Below are 18,889 nucleotides of genomic sequence, written 5' to 3'. Positions count from 1 at the left end.
GCTACACGTTGCGCGGCAGCCAGTTGCCCAGCCACCGCACCAACCGTGCTCTCCCATATGAAATGATTTTTTTATCATACTATTCACAAAGCGGACCATACTCCAGATTAATTAAATCCATTTACCACGAGTACTAAGTGCTTATGGGTAATATGTATGTATGTTTCGATTCCCGGAACTAAATTGCGTGTTGTTTGTTATGGCTGGTAGTGTTGAAGTACGAACTAATTGATAAAGGTCGTGTATTAATAGGTTACCATGTGAGTTTAAGTATGTGACAATGTAGTGACATTGATATTTTTCTACTTGCTTCTGCCTGCGGCTTCACCCGTGATCCCGTGGGATAAAAGTAGCCTATGTATTATTCCAGAACATAATCCACCCCTGTTCTAAATTTCATCACGATCCCTTCAGCCGTTTTGGCTTGATTGAGTAAAAAAAATACACACAAAGTCATGCACTTTCGCATGTATAATATTGGTAAGATAAAAACTACACGATTGATCATATAACAACAGGTTTAAAAATAAAACACTCATAAATTTAGCAAGAGTTTAATAAAAAAATGCAAAATAATAAAAATATCTCCAAATATTGAGCCTTAACGCTAGGATATCTGTAGGTTTACAACATCCAAAAATACAAAAATTACACGCACTCACACAATGAGGGTATCGTCTGTGATCATTATATTACATTACATGTAACCTCCTTCGATAAAATTGACAGATGTTTTGGCGCCAATCCTCAATGTCATCTGTTAGAAAAAAGTTCACACATTTCTTGTTGCCTGCTAGCTCTATCAATGTTATCGAAAAAGGATTAGGGAAAAGATTCAACACATCTAACGCCGATTTCACAATAATGAAACAAAAAAAGAAATATTGGCACTAGATTCCCAATTTTGTAGCAATTTTACGTATTACATACATAAATACATTTAGCGTTTTGGACGAAACTATTTTAGGGGTGACGAGGAAGGTTCACGTTACAAAATCAATTTATTGTCATTTCACAACTTTGGTAAGGGATTTAGAGAGCAAATTAATGCAGGTAACACTTTGTGCATAAACATATTTGACGATTTCTTAAAGAACACACAAGTTTTTAGTTTGGTACTCTTGTAATATCTACTGCTATTAATAAACATAGCGTCAATACAATTTTTTTAACGAAAACGAGCAGACGGATCACCTGATGGTAAGCAATCGCCGCCGCCCATGGACACCCGAAACACCAGAGGCGTTACAAGTGCGTTACCGGCCTTTTGGGGGTTAGGAAATTAAGGATTGTTGGGGAATCGGGGTTGGGAAGATTGGGAAGGGCGGATAATTGGGCCTCCGGTAATCTCACTCACCCAACGAAACACAACGCAAGCGTTGTTTCACGTCGGTTTTCTGTGAGGCCGTGGTATCACTCAGGACGAACTGGCTCTCCCACACTTAAAATTGGATATACCTAGCGCTAAGACAAATTACACCAACTTTTCTTAGATAAATATTATCATCATTATTTTGTCTTGGGCGTTTATTGTTAAATTATACTCATTTGTCTATTTAGATTACAAATTCGAGTGTTAAGTCAACAGATATTTTAAAATTTCACTTAACAAAGTATTATCGCTGAGTACACATTAACTTGAATAATAAGAAACCGTCAAATAAATTCTACTTTTGATTTAAAACTCACAAACAATGAGAATTAATAAAATGGTGGTGAGACTGATTAGGGTGTGGTCTGTGTACTAGCGGGCACGATTCGGGTAACAATTTGACACTTTAATATTGGCTTTATCTCATATTCCTATTTGTATCCCAAAAAGTAATGGCATATGTGTATTCTATCCGGAGCTGCGGACTACCTAGCGGGTGTACCGGGGCTCCGGCTCGAAAAGCAGGAGTAGGAACGGGGTGGTTTTTAGTCAGTAAGAGTCTGACACTCCCTCTCGCCTCGTCCAGGGCGGTTGAAGTTATGGTAATGAAATTATCTAATACTATTATTTCCCAAATAGACGAATGAAATTTGTAAACAGATGGGATATTTGTCGCAAGTATTGCTCATGATTATGGGCTCCTGGATGACTTGAAACTAGTTGAGTCAAAATATTAGAACGTGAGTAAGCCATATACCTTATTAATTTATCATGTCATTGGTACGATAGTTATAATACAAAATGAGTTATGGTAGAAATCCAGTCTTACAATATCCGCTCAGCTTATGTACCCGCTGTTACTGAGACCACACCCTCATATAAAATTTCATTTATCTCTTGCTCTTAAAAGATACTGTTAAATATACTTGTTACCAAAGGTGCGTTCTTACTAGCAAACGATATAATGTGGTGATTTCTTTAGTTTGATATGAATATAGTGTGCAGTAGTATGAAGCGTCTGTTTGCTGTCGGTAATATTTTGAACATTTTCCATAGGAGATAAGGTCGGTTTTTGATTGGTTTATTATCTTTTAGTGATTTGTTGTTCAATTATTAACTGTTAGTAAAATTAATTGTACTAGATTAATATTTAATTATTTTGTGTATTTTTAAAATCCCACCGACAACAAACCGCTCAAAATCTAAACTAAAAATATACATAGAAATCTTAATCATAAATTAATCATAAAGTAATACATTTTGAATATATTTTTAAGAATCTTCCCATTTAAAGTATATATTTTTGACTAGTGAATAAAAATTACACCTATTCGTAAATATTTAAGTAAAATACGAAAGCTTGAGTATGACGTCCCTGACTTTTGTCTCACTCTTACTTGGTGAGTGCGAGTGAGAGGACACTACATACATCATACTCGCTCTTGTAGGCCTATTGATGCGCTTTAACTTTTAATTTCATGACTTTAAAGTTTAATTTTGAATGGGAATATTTAATACATACATAATTTAAAAATGAGATTCCTTTTTAATACTAGGTACAAAATCTAGCTATCTAGATATTTCTGTCGATTGGAACAAAGACAGACATTTTCGTAATAGAGAAATAGGGTTGAGACGGTGTAGTAACTTTCGCAGTCTCGCCAAGTCTCATTTTGACTTTAAATAAATATTTTCGACTGACGACGAATCTCGCTGTAGCAGTTACTTCACACATCCCATAAAAGTTTTCAAAATAAAATATAAACTAATACAATTTCAACATATTGACAAGAAAAACATAGTCTTTGGCGTTTTGAGCAAAAAGTGGTGTGTTTATGGCATCAACTAGCGGTACTAAGTCGCGCTTTCATTAGTTACAGATATTTTTTTTTTTCATATACAAAGACTAAGAAGGAAATGCAAGGAAGATGGAGTCCTGTTTAGAATGGGTCACTTTATTAAGAGAGATTTTATAATAACTAGATATAAGAAAGAAGAGATATACTAAGTGCAAGAAATAATAATTTGGTTATCTATTGGAAGTAACTGGGGAATCTAGAAGACTTATGCCCGAATACTCAAACGCTACTCAATTTTAAGACGCTCTCAAATGTAGTTCTGTCACTATCAATTCTTTATAAAATGACAGAGATAGCACGATATTTGAGTACAACTTAAAATTGAGTAGCATTTGAGTATTGGGCGTTAGTTTACAGGCTCCATCTTCAATGTATCTCCAAACTAACTTAGTGATCATTGCAAACCTTTTATTTTCAGTTAAGTAATATATTTAGTATACTTTTAGTCGGTTCTTGTAAATGAAATCATAGATTTCCAATGATCACAAGCCAGTGTTATTTCTAGCAATATTAATGGTGACTATAGAATATCGGTTACATCATAAAATGTCAATTCCCTAATAAGTATGAATACCCTACACATCCTTACATACAAGTATTACATACAAATCATACGTATATTCAATATTTTTCGTTATTTCATACATAAAGTAAATACGCATACGCAATATAAATAAATGCATTTTATGGCAAAATGTAGGAATGTTGCGCTGACCTATTTGTTTAATAAAAACTTTATGCGATAATCGAGTTTGAAATCGATACGAAATGTATCGATACTGAATGTATCGACACTGAATGTATCGATATTGGATGTATCGATACTAAATGTATCGATTGGAGTTTACTGACAATAGTCGACTAAAATTTGTGTCCTTTTAAATGGAATTTTGAGCATTTTGCTAGTAATTATTAGAACAAATTGTGGGTCAATAATAAACGCGTTAAGTGAGCATTATGAGCATGGTTGGTTAAGTTTTGGTCGAATATCAATGAGATCACGAGTTTAGCATTACAGCAAATAATTTATCAGCAGTGCGGCGATGAGAATGTGACTGGCCGTGAGCAGTGACTTGATATTTTAATAATCATTCCAATTTGGAAATGGGAGACGTCTAGTAAGGAGCTTTATAACAACCAATTACAATTCTACCACCAAAATTGCACTGACCGATTTCAAATATAAGATATCTAGTTCAAATTAAATACTATGTCTATGTTTCCCCATTTCGTCGCCTCGCGGTCAATTTTTTATCCCGAAGACTCCCATTTTCAAATCTGAATGTATATTTTGACAGTGGACTTAAAAACTATAATCAGTACATATTATTGGACTTATGCGCCGACGTATAACACTAGGGCTCTACATTACCACGACTATTTGATATCTAAGATTAAAATGTAAAAAATGGGATCCACTGGAAAAATTTCTATAAAATATTTTGAAATCCCAAGTTTATTGTTAGGTATAAAAAGTTAAATTTCGTTTGCGAGGGGTGCTATTTCATTGTTTTAGATTTGACGGTACGTATAGAGATAGGAATAATTTTCAACAATAAATAATTCATACTACTACCGTAACGAAGAACTTGCATTCTTCTATGCAGGTCTATATCTTCGGATTTGACTAAGTGAATAACTGTACTGAGTTCAAATGTTAGTTAACTTATCATTTTCTATTAAAAATACTTGCCGTTCCGCCTTACTTGTACTCCTATTGTGACAATTTATAAACTAAACAAGTTTTTCATTGTATCATACATTCTTTTTTGACATCTTCACATATTTAATTGTATTTTTATAACAAAATCATTATCATATCTGAAAGTATGCTTTAAATACACATTAAATTTTCAAGCAAATATCTATATTCGTACCGCCAAAATCAGTCTACGGGCGATCAGTCGTTGTACATATAACGCGACCGATTACGGGAGCCTCTAAATAACACTACAAGCTAGAGTTGTTCAATTGCACTTGATTTAGTCGGGTTACCTTTCACTGATCCCATTCGGATTCGTCGACACCTTCCATACTGTCTTGCTCCAGTTTCAAATTCATCTGCACTTTGGCGCTAATGGATTTCATTATCTGGGAAAGAAAGATTTTTTAAAATACTTTGTTTACAATAAAGAGAAAATTATGTCTTATTTTCCTTCCCGACACTAGTATTGCCCCACACTGGTATTTTCTCCTGTGTCGTAGGTGTGTTAACAAACATAAAAGTACACATACACATGACATCCAGTCCCGCAACAACAATTTGTAGATCACACAAATTCTGCGTGCAGGCATTGAACCCAATTGCAGTCAAATATTAAAAAGACGTCAAGTTTTACAATATTTTTATAAGACAGATAAAACTTAATCAAATTAAACATACATATGACACCAAAACCCGAAACAAGAATTTGTGGATCACAAAACGGGTTGGTCCGTGAGAGAATCGATCCCGTTGCACGGCAGCCGATTGTCCACAGTTATCGAATCAATCAGCAGCAAGAAGCATAATGTTCTATATAGAATAGAATCAGGCGTTACTTTGCGGAAATCCATGCTACACTAACAATACAATAAGATTTTTAGTTTTGTATAAGCGGAATTAAAACTAAAAATCTTACTGTATTGTTAGTGCTCATAATGTTCTGTCATTATTTCGACTGCACGGTTGGTGCGGTGGCTGAGCAACTGGCTGCCGCGCAACGGGTAGCGGGTTCGATTCCCGCACGGAGCAACTCTTTGTGTGATCCACAAATTGTTGTTTCGGGTCTGGGTGTCATGTGTATGTGTACTTTTATGTTTGTAAACGCACCCACGACACAGGAGAAAATCCTAATGTGGGGCAACGTTTATTTAAATAAAAAAATACTCACGCTGTCCTCCTTAGCCTTGGTATCCTGCGGGACGTGCGACTTGATGAGGTCGGGCTTGGGCTTGGTGGCGGCCGGCTTGTCGCGGGCCTCGCGGGACACGGGCGACGCCGCGGTATGCGCCGATACTAAGGAAACATACGTCATAATTATAATTCTAAATAAAATAATTAATACTAGCTTTTGCCCGCGACTTCGTTCGCGTGGAATAGTGACTTCCGGCAAATTTTTGGTTTTAACCACATAGTTCCCGATCTCGCGGGATCTCTTCAAAAATGAGATGTGGAAGATATTCCAGGGAACTCTTCAAAAATCAACATAATGAGCTCTGCGTTTGAATTTAATAGATGTATACTCACTTAGGGCATTGAAAAAATTGTTTAAAAACGGACTTAAACTAACTTAAAACTAAAGAAAGCTACGAATTACGAATTTATAACAATTAAAAAAGAAACTATATTACAACCTATCCTCTATGCTATAATAACCAAGCTTAAACTAAATAATTTAAAAGAAACGACTTAAATCTAATCTAATTAATTTATAAATTAGACTTACAATTTTATTAAAAAAACTAACTACAGTAACTACTAATAATCGATATCAAACTAAACCTACGTTAAATAGTTTAACCAGAAAACCAGGAAAACCCAACAAATAAACTTATTAATTGACAAATACAACGAAACCAATTTAGAATATACGAAACAGCAGGACCACTACAGACAAATAATCATACGACAGATAATACACTTTTTCTACGATAGTACCGAAGCGCTCGGCCGATACCCAACCAAATGAATGTAACGAAACCATAGCGCGATCTATTTCGATCCCAACGCCATCTATCGAGGATAAAGACAACTTGGATTATTTATTTATACTCCGTTCGGGCATTTTCTTTGTACTAAAAGTTTAATTATATTGATATTATTTTTTTCATACCTTTTTACTATTTATTTACTTTTTTTCGATGAATTAAAACAATAACATGAACCGAAGTCGTGTAACGATCGACATAGAATTATCTATACTCCGTTAGAGCATTTTCTTTGTACTAAATGTTTTATTATATTGATATTATTTTTTTCATACCTTTTTACTATTTATTTACTTTTTTTCGATAAATTAAAACAATAACATGAACCAAAGTCGTGTAACGATCGACATAGAATTATTTATAAATAATTTATTTCTTATTTTTATTTTTTGATTTTTTAAATAAAAATATATCTATGTCCTTTCTAAGGTTCTAAACTATATCTGTACCAAATTTCAACCAAATCCGTCAAATAGTTGCGGAGATTAATGGTATAAGCATAGAATGTTCGACGTGATTCTTTAATTTGACATAACTTTTTTATTTATGCCGATTGACATGAAACAAACACTAAATGTAAATTTAAGCATCCCACAATATATTCGTGAAAACCGCATCCAACTCGGCCGTTTCTGAGATTAGCGCGCACAGACGAACAGACAAACAGACAAACAGACAAACAGACAAACAGACAAACAGACAAACAGACAAAAAAAAAGTTAATTACATTTTTGGGTTCGACATCGACATAACAATAACCCCTGCTATTTTTTTTATTTTTATTTTCAATGTACAGACAGCACTTTTCTACGATTTTATTATATGTATAGATATGCAGCTTTCGGCCATACTCAGAGTCATTTAATGGTAACTTAACCCAGTCCTTAGCAATTGTTTTCGATACAAAATTGTTACTAAGGAATAGTTTGAGTTATCATTAGATATCTCTGAGTGAGGCAGTTACTCTTATAACTCACTCGTTTGATTAAAGTTTTCGAAACTAGTCTGTTATATTATGCTCGACTACTTTCGAACAACACTGGAGCTTACAACAATGAACTCCAAACGCAACAAAAGACGTCGCGCAATAGATTTCATTTTAATATATTTATATGCAATATATTTACTATGTTATCCGACAGATCACCTGATAGTAAGCAATCGACAACATAACAGGAGTTATAAGTGCTTTGTCGACCTTTTGAGGGTTAGGGATTTGAGGATAGGGAATTCAGGGATTGGGCAATTGGTTCTCGTATACTAGATGCAGGTAGATAAGTAGTCCGGAGCTGCGGACAACGTAAAAGGTTACCGGGGCTCCGGCTAAAGTATTAGAAGGAACGGGGTGGTTTTTAGTCAGTAAGAGTCTGACACTCCCTCCCACCTCACCTAAGGCGGGAGAAGTCATTGGATGATTTTCCCCTCTCAAAAAAAAAAGGTAGTAGTACTGACATGGCTCCATGCCGGGCGGCTGCAGACTGACGATGCGCGGAGTGACAGGGTCCCCGTGTAACCAGGCGCGGGCGCCCTGCCACGCCTCCCATGTCACCAGCGTCGGCGGGAACAGGTCGTCTTGGAACAACTCGCTCTACAAACACATATACACATCTTTAATTTTATTGTAACTTTCCTGAGACATACTAAATTAACTAGCTACTTCCGCGCGGTTTCACCCGCTCTGCTCGGTTCCTATTGATCGTAGCGTGATGATTTATAGCCTATAACCTTCCTCGATAAATGCGCTATCCAACACAAAAATAATTATTCAAATCGGACCAGTAGTTCCTGCGATTAGCGCGTTCAAACAAACAAACAAACTCTTCAGCTTTATAATATTAGTATAGATTATTATGTTATCGGCTTACTCACGTAATGTTTTGACGAGGAACTCGACTAGTTTCAAGCCATGCTAGAGACTCATATTCATGAGCAGCATTCCGCGACACACAACGCGGCGATTGTCGCGCTGCTACTCTAGCATGGCTTGAAACTAGTCGAGTTCCTCGTCAAATAGTTACGTGAGTAAGCCGATAACATAATAATTAATATACAGAACTTGTTACAAACGAACCAACATTTCAGGTATTGCTTTTAGAATAATTTACACAACTTTTTATTTAAACAGAAGTCAATAAATTATCGTAGTACTTTCCTTTGTAGCAAAGATGATGACGAGTTTAAAATTCGAGTTTATTTATTTTTTCTAAATGTCGAAAACACTTTTATGAATTTTGTATAAGATGAGTAAACTGTGATGTATTTGCAACGTCCCCAAAGGAATAGGCAAAGGTTATACATTACGGCACATAATGCCGCTATACAATGTACACCCTCTTTTCACCATTTGTGTTGCAAGTTCCATGTAATAATAGGGGGTGAGATGTACTTATTTCTTTTAAATTAAATAGCAAAATACGATTTACTAATACTTGCCTTTATTCTGGGTACGGTGAAAGACAAAGGCTCGACTGTTCCATTAGTCAGTCGTAGAGCTCTTGCAAATTCCACCTGTAAAGAGCATAGAACATATGTAGTTAATATATGTATCGTAACTAAGCAGTAGAACCTTATATCATTATATATCTCTCACATTATCCTCTATTTCATTGTCTGGACTTTAAAAGAGACTATGACATCTGAGTTTGTTTCGGCATTTCTTCTCAGAGTAGTCGGATAGGAAATGCCGGCCTCATCTAGCTATTTGAAATATTGACGTGGTGGGAAGTGTTATTTTATAAACTACTAGCAAACCCCGGCAAACTCCGTTTCACCACCAATGATTACCCTGTTTTCGTGCTTTTCTCTTGAATTTTTTCTTGGATTTTCTTTGCTATAAACCTCATGGAGCACGAAACCTTTTCAACGAATGTAAAACGTAGAAATCGGTTCGTGCGTTTTGGAGTTATAACGTCACGAAGGAAAACCCGACTTATTTTTATATTTTATATCCTATTTACAGAAATAAATATCATTTATCATTATTTATCATCATTATGACATATTTTGGAGGCGACCTTACCTTTTCAACAGCGACTAGATTCTTCTGCAGGAAGGCGATCCCTTGGTGCAGCGTGGGCGAGCGGTGGTGGGACAGCGCGCACAGGTGGGGCGCCTCGCTCGTCACCTCGTAGCAGTAGATCGTCGAGTCGCCCTAAGGACAAACACTCTTTATTGTAACTATCTTGTTTCCACAGTATAACATTATAACATTTAATGTTATTTTAAGCTATTCTTACAGATTACGTGACAGATAATGAAATCAGATGGAAGACTTTCACAATCTTTTCTTTTTTTTTTATTAAAAAAAAACGTTGCCCCACATTAGGATTTTCTCCTGTATCGTGGGTGCGTTTTACAAACATACAAGTTCACATACACATGACACCCAGACCCGAAACAACAATTTGTGGATCACAGAGTTGCTCCGTGCGGGAATCGAATCCGCTACCCGTTGCGCGGCAGCCAGTTGCCCAGCCACCGCACCAACCGTGCAGTCATCATCATAATCTGACTGGAAAGACGCGAGAGTCTACATTTAATAGAGATTACGCACCAGCGTTCTCCAGTAAATCTAAACTAGGGATGGATGCGATCTCCAACTCGCCAGCCAAAAGAGGAGGTTATAACAAACCCCTGTTATGTAGAAGTTTTATAGTCCAGGAGCAGACTGTCACGTGTTGCTAATAATTACAATGATAATAAAAGCTGCCTTACCCGTCCTGTGAGGAACAGAGTGCCGGAGTCGTGGTCGATGTGTATCTGCAGTATGGCGGGGGACACGTCCAGTCCCACCGTGCACACGGGCGCAGACAGGTCGCTAGCCTTGTATAGCAGGATCTGACGCTCTGATACTCTGTCGAGATGATTTAGATGTTAGCATTATTTTGCAACGGTTAACTAAAGGTCCACCATCATTGAAAGAATTATGCTAGTTTCCAACTAGTCAAATTCAATACTTTTTTCGAATCGTCTAAAACGATATTTTCCATGAACTTTATATGAAATACTCTATTATGACGTCATCAGATTTTTACGTCAAATAGCACTTATTTTGAGAAATTTAGTTAGAAAAAATCTAAAATTAAGTAGTTCATCAAATTTATGAATGAGAGTGTGATTAGTTTTAAATATTTTATTGTATTGATAAGTTGTAATAATTTATTTTATACTACACAAATATTCTTCGAAATTCGAATAACTGATTATTTACTTTTATGGCGAGGAGGGACAAAGAAGCAGACGGATAAGCTGATGGTAAGATCGTATAGATCCTTTCTTTCTTTCTTTCAATTCTACCTCTAATAGCCACATCATAGATCAACTTTTCTTTCTTTCCAAGATAGTATGAGAGTGTACTTACTTGTCGAAGCCGGTGACGACGAGATGCGTCCCGTTGAGGGCCCAGACGACGCGCGCGCCGCGGCTGCCGGCCGGGCCCGGCCCGCTCGCTATCGGCTCCGTCGACGACCGGGGCTTGTACACCTGCCATGCACATAATTAAGTAAATTAAGTTAAAAACGTGTATAATAGTAGTTTTTGTAGGGTAAAATCTGTTAGATAGTTCTGATAGAAAAATGAAAAGTAACATATGGCCGAATACTCAAACGCTACTCAATTTTAAGACGCTCTCAAATGTAGTTCTGTCACTATCAATTCTTTATAAAATGACAGAGATAGCACGATATTTAAGTACAACTTAAAATTGAGTAGCGTTTGAGTATTCGGGCGTTAGCCTCTTTGAGAGGGCACGAAACAAACGCTACATAACCAGCTACGTTTTAAAAATTACTTTTATTGCTTCTCCCTAAGAAACTGTAGTAAAAAACATAGGTTTTAACAAACTAAAAATGTCATAGAAAATTAAAGGCACTTAATATGCTTGGGTAAGAAGTTTCGACTAAGCAATAAAGTTATCAAATAAATCAATTTAAAGGTAAAGAATTAAAAGACTCACCCTTATAAGTCCATCTTTGCATACAGTAGCCAGATACTCTCCACAAGGTGACCAGTCCAACGCGAATATCTGATCGGTGTGGCCAGTCAATATAATGGCTGCCACGGGAGTCTCCGGGTTCAAATCCCAGATCTTTACACTCAAGTCGTGAGCCGCAGTGGTCAGTAAATCTGACGCGGTCGGGTGGAACCGTATTATGTAGATCTTGTCCGGGTGAGCCGAGAACGTACGAGCCGGCTCGTTGGTTGATTCTTGTAGTCCTGGAGTGTGAAAATATAAGTGTTGAAATAATTTAACGGTTGATTTTTAATCAATGAAACTATTTAAAATGGAAAAAAAATATTATATGGGAATCTAAAAAATGGATATTGAATTAAGAGTAAGATTACTGCAATATTACTACTACTAATTATACTATAACCTATATATAAAAATGTGTAGTATTTTTATAATTTTAAATGTTATTTTGCTTTTTGTATATTATAAGTAGTTTAAAAATATAATTTTAGAGTATTTTAAATAAATCTATGAAACAAAATAAAATGAGCATTTAAATTGACTGAAAAATTAAGGTCTTGACTACTTCTGAATGAGTGCCAAATTACCATCTATATAGTTGGATGCTTAACACTGCGCTGCAGACTTAATTTGGACATCTTTAGCTCAAACAAAGGCACAAAATGAAAATGAATAGCACAAAAAACTCACCGTCTTCAGGTATGATCCACTCGCGCACGAGTCCGTCGTCGCAGGCGACGAGTAGACGCGTGGGTCGGAAGGGGTCCCAGGCCCAGTCCTGCAGCGGCGCGGGGTGCAGCAGCGCGGGCACGCGCGGCGCGCCCGGCCCGTTGCGGGCCACTGCGACACGGGTAGCCCCCGTAGGTAGCTCCAGCACGCCGACCCGCCCGCCGCCGCCGCCCAGCGGGACCGCGCAACGGTAGCCGTTCGCTGGAATATCATCGTATATGTTATTGCGATTCTAAATATATATGTACTATATATACTATACAAATTAAAAGTACCTTTAACCGACGAGCATGCATGAAAAGACTGATGACTGTTGATGCAGCGAAAGAAGTGTGTAAGAACCGTGGCAATTGGCGTTCCATTGTCTCTGCCTACCCCCATTGGAGACAGGCGTGAGGTTATGTATGTATGTATGTAAATATATACTGAACCTGTTTATTAGGTAGGTATTGCGAGTATGGGGGTGGTTTACCGAAATCACAAAATGTTAACGGCGTCATTATCCTCAACCAAAAGTTAGGAATTTTGCCGTATAGAACACAAAATTTGGTTTCAACAAATTAAACTGTGACATTGTTCTCAACCAATCCAATAAAAATAAGGATGATAATAAGCTACCGCGATGCTTAATAACGCAGGAGATTAATGATTTGTTAAATAAAAGTTAGTTTTTTTGAAAACTCACCCATGGGTACTGTGAGTGTAGGTGTGAGTGTAGGTGTGAACGTGGGTGTGGGTGTGGACGTGAGGGTGAATGTGGGTATGAGTGAAAATGTTAGTGTGAATGCGAGTGAGTGTGAGTGAACGTAAGTGTGGGGTATAAGTGTTAGCACTATGAATGTGAACACTCTGGTTGTGGATGTATATGCGTGTACCTGTTGATGTTTTTTTTTTTGAGTATAAATTATTTTTTTAATTACTTTATTTTTAGTAATAGACTAATGAAAAATAAAATTATTTATAATATCCTCACCATAGAAACCGTTGCATTCCCCAGATATCTGTCTGCTAATGTTCTTGATATTCTCCAACTGAGTCGACTTATGGCCAGGAGTTCCCTTCAAGTGGCGGAATTTCGATACTTTGCCTGTTGAACACATAAATAGATTTATTAAACATAAATCTCTTTCTTAACCAAACCTAACCAATCTCTCGGTAGACTTGCTTACTAGAAAAAAAAATTATACATTTCTATGGAGCCTAAAGTCAAAATTCAATTCTATAGATTTATGTATAGATTTATTGAAACATATCGTAAATAAACTTTATTCATAATTATAATATAATATCTATTAGATTATAATACGATTCTACGATCTATTAGATTATAATAGATTATAATACGATAGATTATAATATAATAGTATTAAAATGTTCTCACCAAATACAGTGGAGGTCCTCTTTGTAGTGACATTAGGTACCGAAGCCCTCTTATCTTCGCGGTCTGGACTTTTGCGGGATTTCAGCGAATCTCGACGTCTGAAACAAATTAATAATTAAATTTTACTTAAATATTAATATTAAACTCCAAATCTCGAGTTGTAGGCCTGGATCAAGCAAAGGATTATTTGGGGATTTCGGCATGGACTGCATACGCAATATAAATTTTTATTTTCTGTCGCGAAGGGAAACCTTCAAAAGGCACCTAGCTTTTTAGGCAGAAAGAGTGAGGTAAAAATCCACACTCACTAGGAGATTTTTACCTCACTAAAACCACCTCGATGGTCACCTTCAGCACCGATAAGGGTCACCGTGTCCTCTAGTTAGACCTTCGCCGGAGCCCCGACAGGATTAGGCGTCAAGGCGATTGCCTCCTTGACACCTTATATGCAATATACCTATTGCAATAGTCTTATCCCCTATTACATAATTCTCATAAGAAACTGGTGACAAGTGAATATTACACTTCTGCCTACCCCTTCGAGCACAAAATTGAGATTTTTTTGTTTTACCTAAGAGGAGCGGGCGACGGCGGTGTATCGGACTCGACGGCGACGCTCACGGATCTCGACTCGTACGCACGACGACGGTCAGCTATTGACTGGGCACCGCTAAGGAAAACATTTTTATTAGTATAAAATCAATGCAGTGCAAACTTATAATAAATATTTTTTTAGTCAACTAGTTAGCATTTTTATATCTCAATAATGTGAACAAAGTTTACCTGGTGAAAATATATGGACAAAAGTGGGTGAATAAGTAATTGGGGGTAATTGGGTATAAGCAATTAATAGATGCTAATAATTGGGTCTAAGCATTTTAGTATTAGCATAGATGCTAATAATTTTTGAAAACGAAAAAGACTTGTATCTGTACAAATCTCGCAAGATTGGGCGTCAAGCAGAATCTCACGAGATTGAATTCCCTACTTGTAACATGCATGTTACGAAATAACGAACATTGACTTTTAACTACAACAAATCTCTAATATAAAAACAAGTTGGGTTTTCCTTCCTGACGCTATAACTCCAGAACGCACGAACCGATTTTCACGGTTTTGCATTCGTTGGAAAGGTCTCGAGCTCCGTGAGGTTTATAGCAATTTAAATTAGGAAAGTTTCAAGAGAAAAGCAGAAAAAGAAAGGAAAATCATTGGTGGCGAAACGGATTTCGCCGGGTTTGCTAGTATAATATAACTGATTACACGAATACTTACTCAGTATTTTCAAACATTTTCCTTCGTTCCGCTGTGCTTGGCGTCTTCGGGCGGTAGCCGGAGTCAGAAGAATTCACCTCTTCTTCTAAACTCGTGTCCGACTTGCCATTTGTGTATTCTTCTAAATGTTAAAATTAGACGTTTTAATACGAAACATAAAGTAAGATAAATTATTACATTTCTAACTGTAGATTTGCTTACTGGTTAGTATTAGATAGGTATTATACAAGTTCACTAACTTAACTAACTCGTTCAATTCGAAACAAAATGATAAACAATCTAAATCTTTTTACATTGACTGCCTTGTTGGTCGAGTGATCGCAATAGCGACTGCCGAGCAAGGGGTCTCGTATTCGACTATCGGGTCAGGCAAAGTATTACTGGGCTTTTTCCGGTTCCTATTCGAAAGAGGAGCACGGAGTCTGGAATTGTGCCCAGTATATGGCAATAGGTTCACCCCATATTACATGGAACTTATAACACAAATGGTGAAGAGTGGATGTGATTTATTTATTTATTATTTATTTATTTATTTATTATTTATTTATTTATTTATTCATTTATTACACTATGGAAGACTTACAGCTATATAAAAACTTAACAAAAGAAAGATTTTATAAACAACATAAAGCCAATTACAAGTCCTCATTACAAGTTCATTGCATAGCGGCATTACGTGCCGTAATGTGCACCTCTGCCTACCCCTTCAGGGATAAAAGCCGTGAGGTTGCATCCGTTTTTCAATCCCACCACTCAACAAATGTATTAAAATCGTCAATGGTTGGTAAGTAGTATAGTACCGTACCTTTATTAGGTGCGATTTCCACATCGCTAGTGGGAGACAACGACTTGTCTTTCTCTTCGCTGCCGTCCTTGGCAGTAGGCGTCGATGTAGCAGTCGGGGTAGTCGCCTGGCCAGACACTGGAGATGATGCTATGAAATAATAATAATAATTTCTTTTAAAAAACATAACCCTCCTTCTGGCGCAGTCGGGTAACAAATAACGTAGCCACAATAGGATTTTCTCCCGTGACGTGGGTGCGTTTACAAAAGCTACACATGCATATAACACCCAGACCCGAAAGAACAATTTGTGGATCACATAAAATGTTACTCTGTGCAGGAATCTAACCCGCTACACGTTGCGCGGTAGCCAGTTGTCCAGCCACCGCACCAACCGTGCAGTCAATTATTATGGCTTTATTTACTATGATGACTGCCTCATTGGCAGAGTGGTTGCAAATGTGAGCAAGAGGTCTCGGGTTCGATTTCTGGGTCGGGTTACTATTATTTTTTCGGTTTTTCGACCATTTCTCAGTGGTAGCACGGAGTCTGGAAATGTGCCCGGTATATGGCAATAGGCTCACCACCTATTACATGGGACTTACAACATAATTCGTGAAAAGTGGGTGTGCATTACGTGCCATAATGTACACCTCTGTCAACTTCCGGGGATTAAAGGCGTGACGATATGTATGTATGTATGTATTAATTTCTAGGAACGGTATATATGTTTTATTTTTAAGACACCTTTAATAAGAGAATCTTACCTGAATCAGATTTGGTGAGTCCAGGCACAGCTGGCACTGAGAAGACTTTATCGAACGAGAAATCTTCGTTGCCAGTAGCCGCTGAGAACGGCTTCGGTCCAAGACGAGGCTATTTAAAAAGCAAATTGTTTAAGATACTTATAATACAAGATAAACATTTGCTTATACCAATAGAATTTACTTAAATATAAATATAATAAAATAAGTTCAAAAAATAAAACACGCAAAAATAACAAAATAATCAATTAAAACATTTAAACAAAAAAAAACTTAAATAAAATGAAATCATAAAAAAACTGCATCACATTGTCAAAAGAAAGCAAAAAAATAAACAATAAATAAACAAAAAAAAACCAATCCAATAATTTACTAAAATATCGTAGCTCAAACACCCAAACACTACGATGTCAAACATAACTGGAATTAATCATTTTAACTACTTTTTTCATTATTATCATTGAATTAATCTTTCAATGCAAGCATCATACTCACACCACAGTCGATGAAATGCCAACCGTATATTAATTAAATAGCCGAATATTTTGAAGCTAATCTCTTAGTGGCAAAACCATGGGATCTCCTATCAAATCTATCAACAGTCCTCAAGCGAAACTATGTACTGAAATCTTGCACAAAAACACAAAACAACAACTCTACACTTCAAACCACAAACCTCATGTACCTTGTAGCCAGACCCAGGTACTGTTGTAGTCCTAGGCTTTGGTTTGGGCACCTCCGAATGCTCCTCCATGGACCCTGGCTCCGAAATCGAGGATCTGGGCATCGGCTTTGGCACCTGAACAGGTACCCCGTTAATCAAACTGTTACTCCTCGATAGAGAAGACTCGGTCGACTCCGTACTATCAGTTTTCTCAATGGTCTTTTCGGTCTTTTCATCGTTGTCCTCGGTCTTCTCAGTCTTTTGCGGAATAACGTCTGGTTCGGGCTTCTCTGGTTCAGAATCAGTCTTCTTCTCGTGACAATTATCGTGACCGTTATCTGTAATCTTCTTGTGGAAGCCATTTGTCTCTTTCTGATAGTCTACTTTGTTAGATTTCTGTCTTTCCATGCCCTTAATAAGGTCTTTTACGTTGACAAAGTCGATTCGGTCTTCGTCTTTTGGTTCTGGTGGTGGTTTCGTTACAGTTTTCACAGGTTCTTCGATCTGAACTGGTGCCGGCGCCATCTTCTTCGAATCGGTCTTCTTCGGTGGAGGCATTGCCAATATAGCCTTAACCATTTCTTCTAAATTCCCGCGGTGAATCTAAAAGGAGAATGGCTAATTATTTACTTGTAACTACTAATATAAAGTACGAAAAATATACAAATAGCAGTACTTACGTAACCCTTTTAAGCCCGCAATGTTAAAAAAAAAAACAAGCACCACTCAAAAATAACTAATAAAACTGAAAATAACATAAATGATCACTGAATAACAAGCATCTATAACTCACCTTTTTCTAAAAAATATAAAAAATATCCCACTCATTCACAAAAAATATAAAAAACACCATGGGTTAATATTCCATGTAAACCATAAAGAAAATACGCAAAACACACCACTTTAAATGAAAATAAAAAGGCAAAAAAAAAACTTAACTTAAAAAATAACATGCAAAAAAAATCTACGCAACAACCAAAATTTAGGCAATACTCTCGACTTACTTGTCTAACTGCCGTACTCAGAGACATTTAATGATTGCTTAAACTATCCCTTAAAAATGATTTTATCCTGAAAACAATTGCTAAGGACTTAAGTAACCATTAAATGACTCTGAGTACGGCAGTTATTTATTTCTTTATTTTCTAACTAAAAGACTAGATGTTTGGCTTCGCTAAATGCTTACTAGAGAGAATTTTGACATAGGCTCCATACAAAATGTGTTAATAGTATATTAATTTATATAAGTACTTAATTACATCTCTAGTAAGCACATAGATAGGTTGATATTATGGAAAATGGCTTTAAAATAAATGTTTTCTTTTAATATCATGTTTACACCCCAAGTAAAACAATATTAGTTTTCCTAAACCTCTTGTATCATATACGTAATTAACTT

General features: G+C 36.6%; 1 protein-coding gene across 3 annotated transcripts in view; it reads right to left on the bottom strand.

The window, feature by feature from the left end:
• Positions 1-540: 540 nt before the first annotated feature.
• The window catches only part of LOC118270966 (coronin-7), a 30,040-nt gene continuing 11,691 nt past the window's right edge, over positions 541-18,889 (bottom strand). The window contains exons 8-23 of one of the 3 annotated variants that reach the window (XM_035586814.2): positions 17,503-18,093; positions 16,830-16,938; positions 16,084-16,212; positions 15,279-15,399; positions 14,575-14,673; positions 14,004-14,101; positions 13,596-13,709; positions 12,584-12,823; positions 11,876-12,135; positions 11,282-11,403; positions 10,636-10,774; positions 9,941-10,072; positions 9,355-9,429; positions 8,374-8,509; positions 6,105-6,229; positions 541-5,322 (exon numbers count right to left, since the gene is read on the bottom strand). In XM_035586814.2, coding sequence (XP_035442707.2) covers positions 5,230-5,322; positions 6,105-6,229; positions 8,374-8,509; positions 9,355-9,429; positions 9,941-10,072; positions 10,636-10,774; positions 11,282-11,403; positions 11,876-12,135; positions 12,584-12,823; positions 13,596-13,709; positions 14,004-14,101; positions 14,575-14,673; positions 15,279-15,399; positions 16,084-16,212; positions 16,830-16,938; positions 17,503-18,093 — 2,583 coding nt within the window. In that variant the 3' untranslated portion in view covers positions 541-5,229. The remainder of the gene's footprint in view (positions 5,323-6,104; positions 6,230-8,373; positions 8,510-9,354; positions 9,430-9,940; positions 10,073-10,635; positions 10,775-11,281; positions 11,404-11,875; positions 12,136-12,583; positions 12,824-13,595; positions 13,710-14,003; positions 14,102-14,574; positions 14,674-15,278; positions 15,400-16,083; positions 16,213-16,829; positions 16,939-17,502; positions 18,094-18,889) is intronic. The other 2 variants (XM_035586815.2, XM_035586816.2) reach the window with 2 other exon arrangements.

Source organism: Spodoptera frugiperda, chromosome 9, assembly GCF_023101765.2.
Source record: "Spodoptera frugiperda isolate SF20-4 chromosome 9, AGI-APGP_CSIRO_Sfru_2.0, whole genome shotgun sequence".
In the NCBI taxonomy this organism is placed as follows: Eukaryota; Metazoa; Arthropoda; class Insecta; order Lepidoptera; family Noctuidae; genus Spodoptera; species Spodoptera frugiperda.
This window is presented reverse-complemented; position numbering and strand designations above follow the sequence as displayed.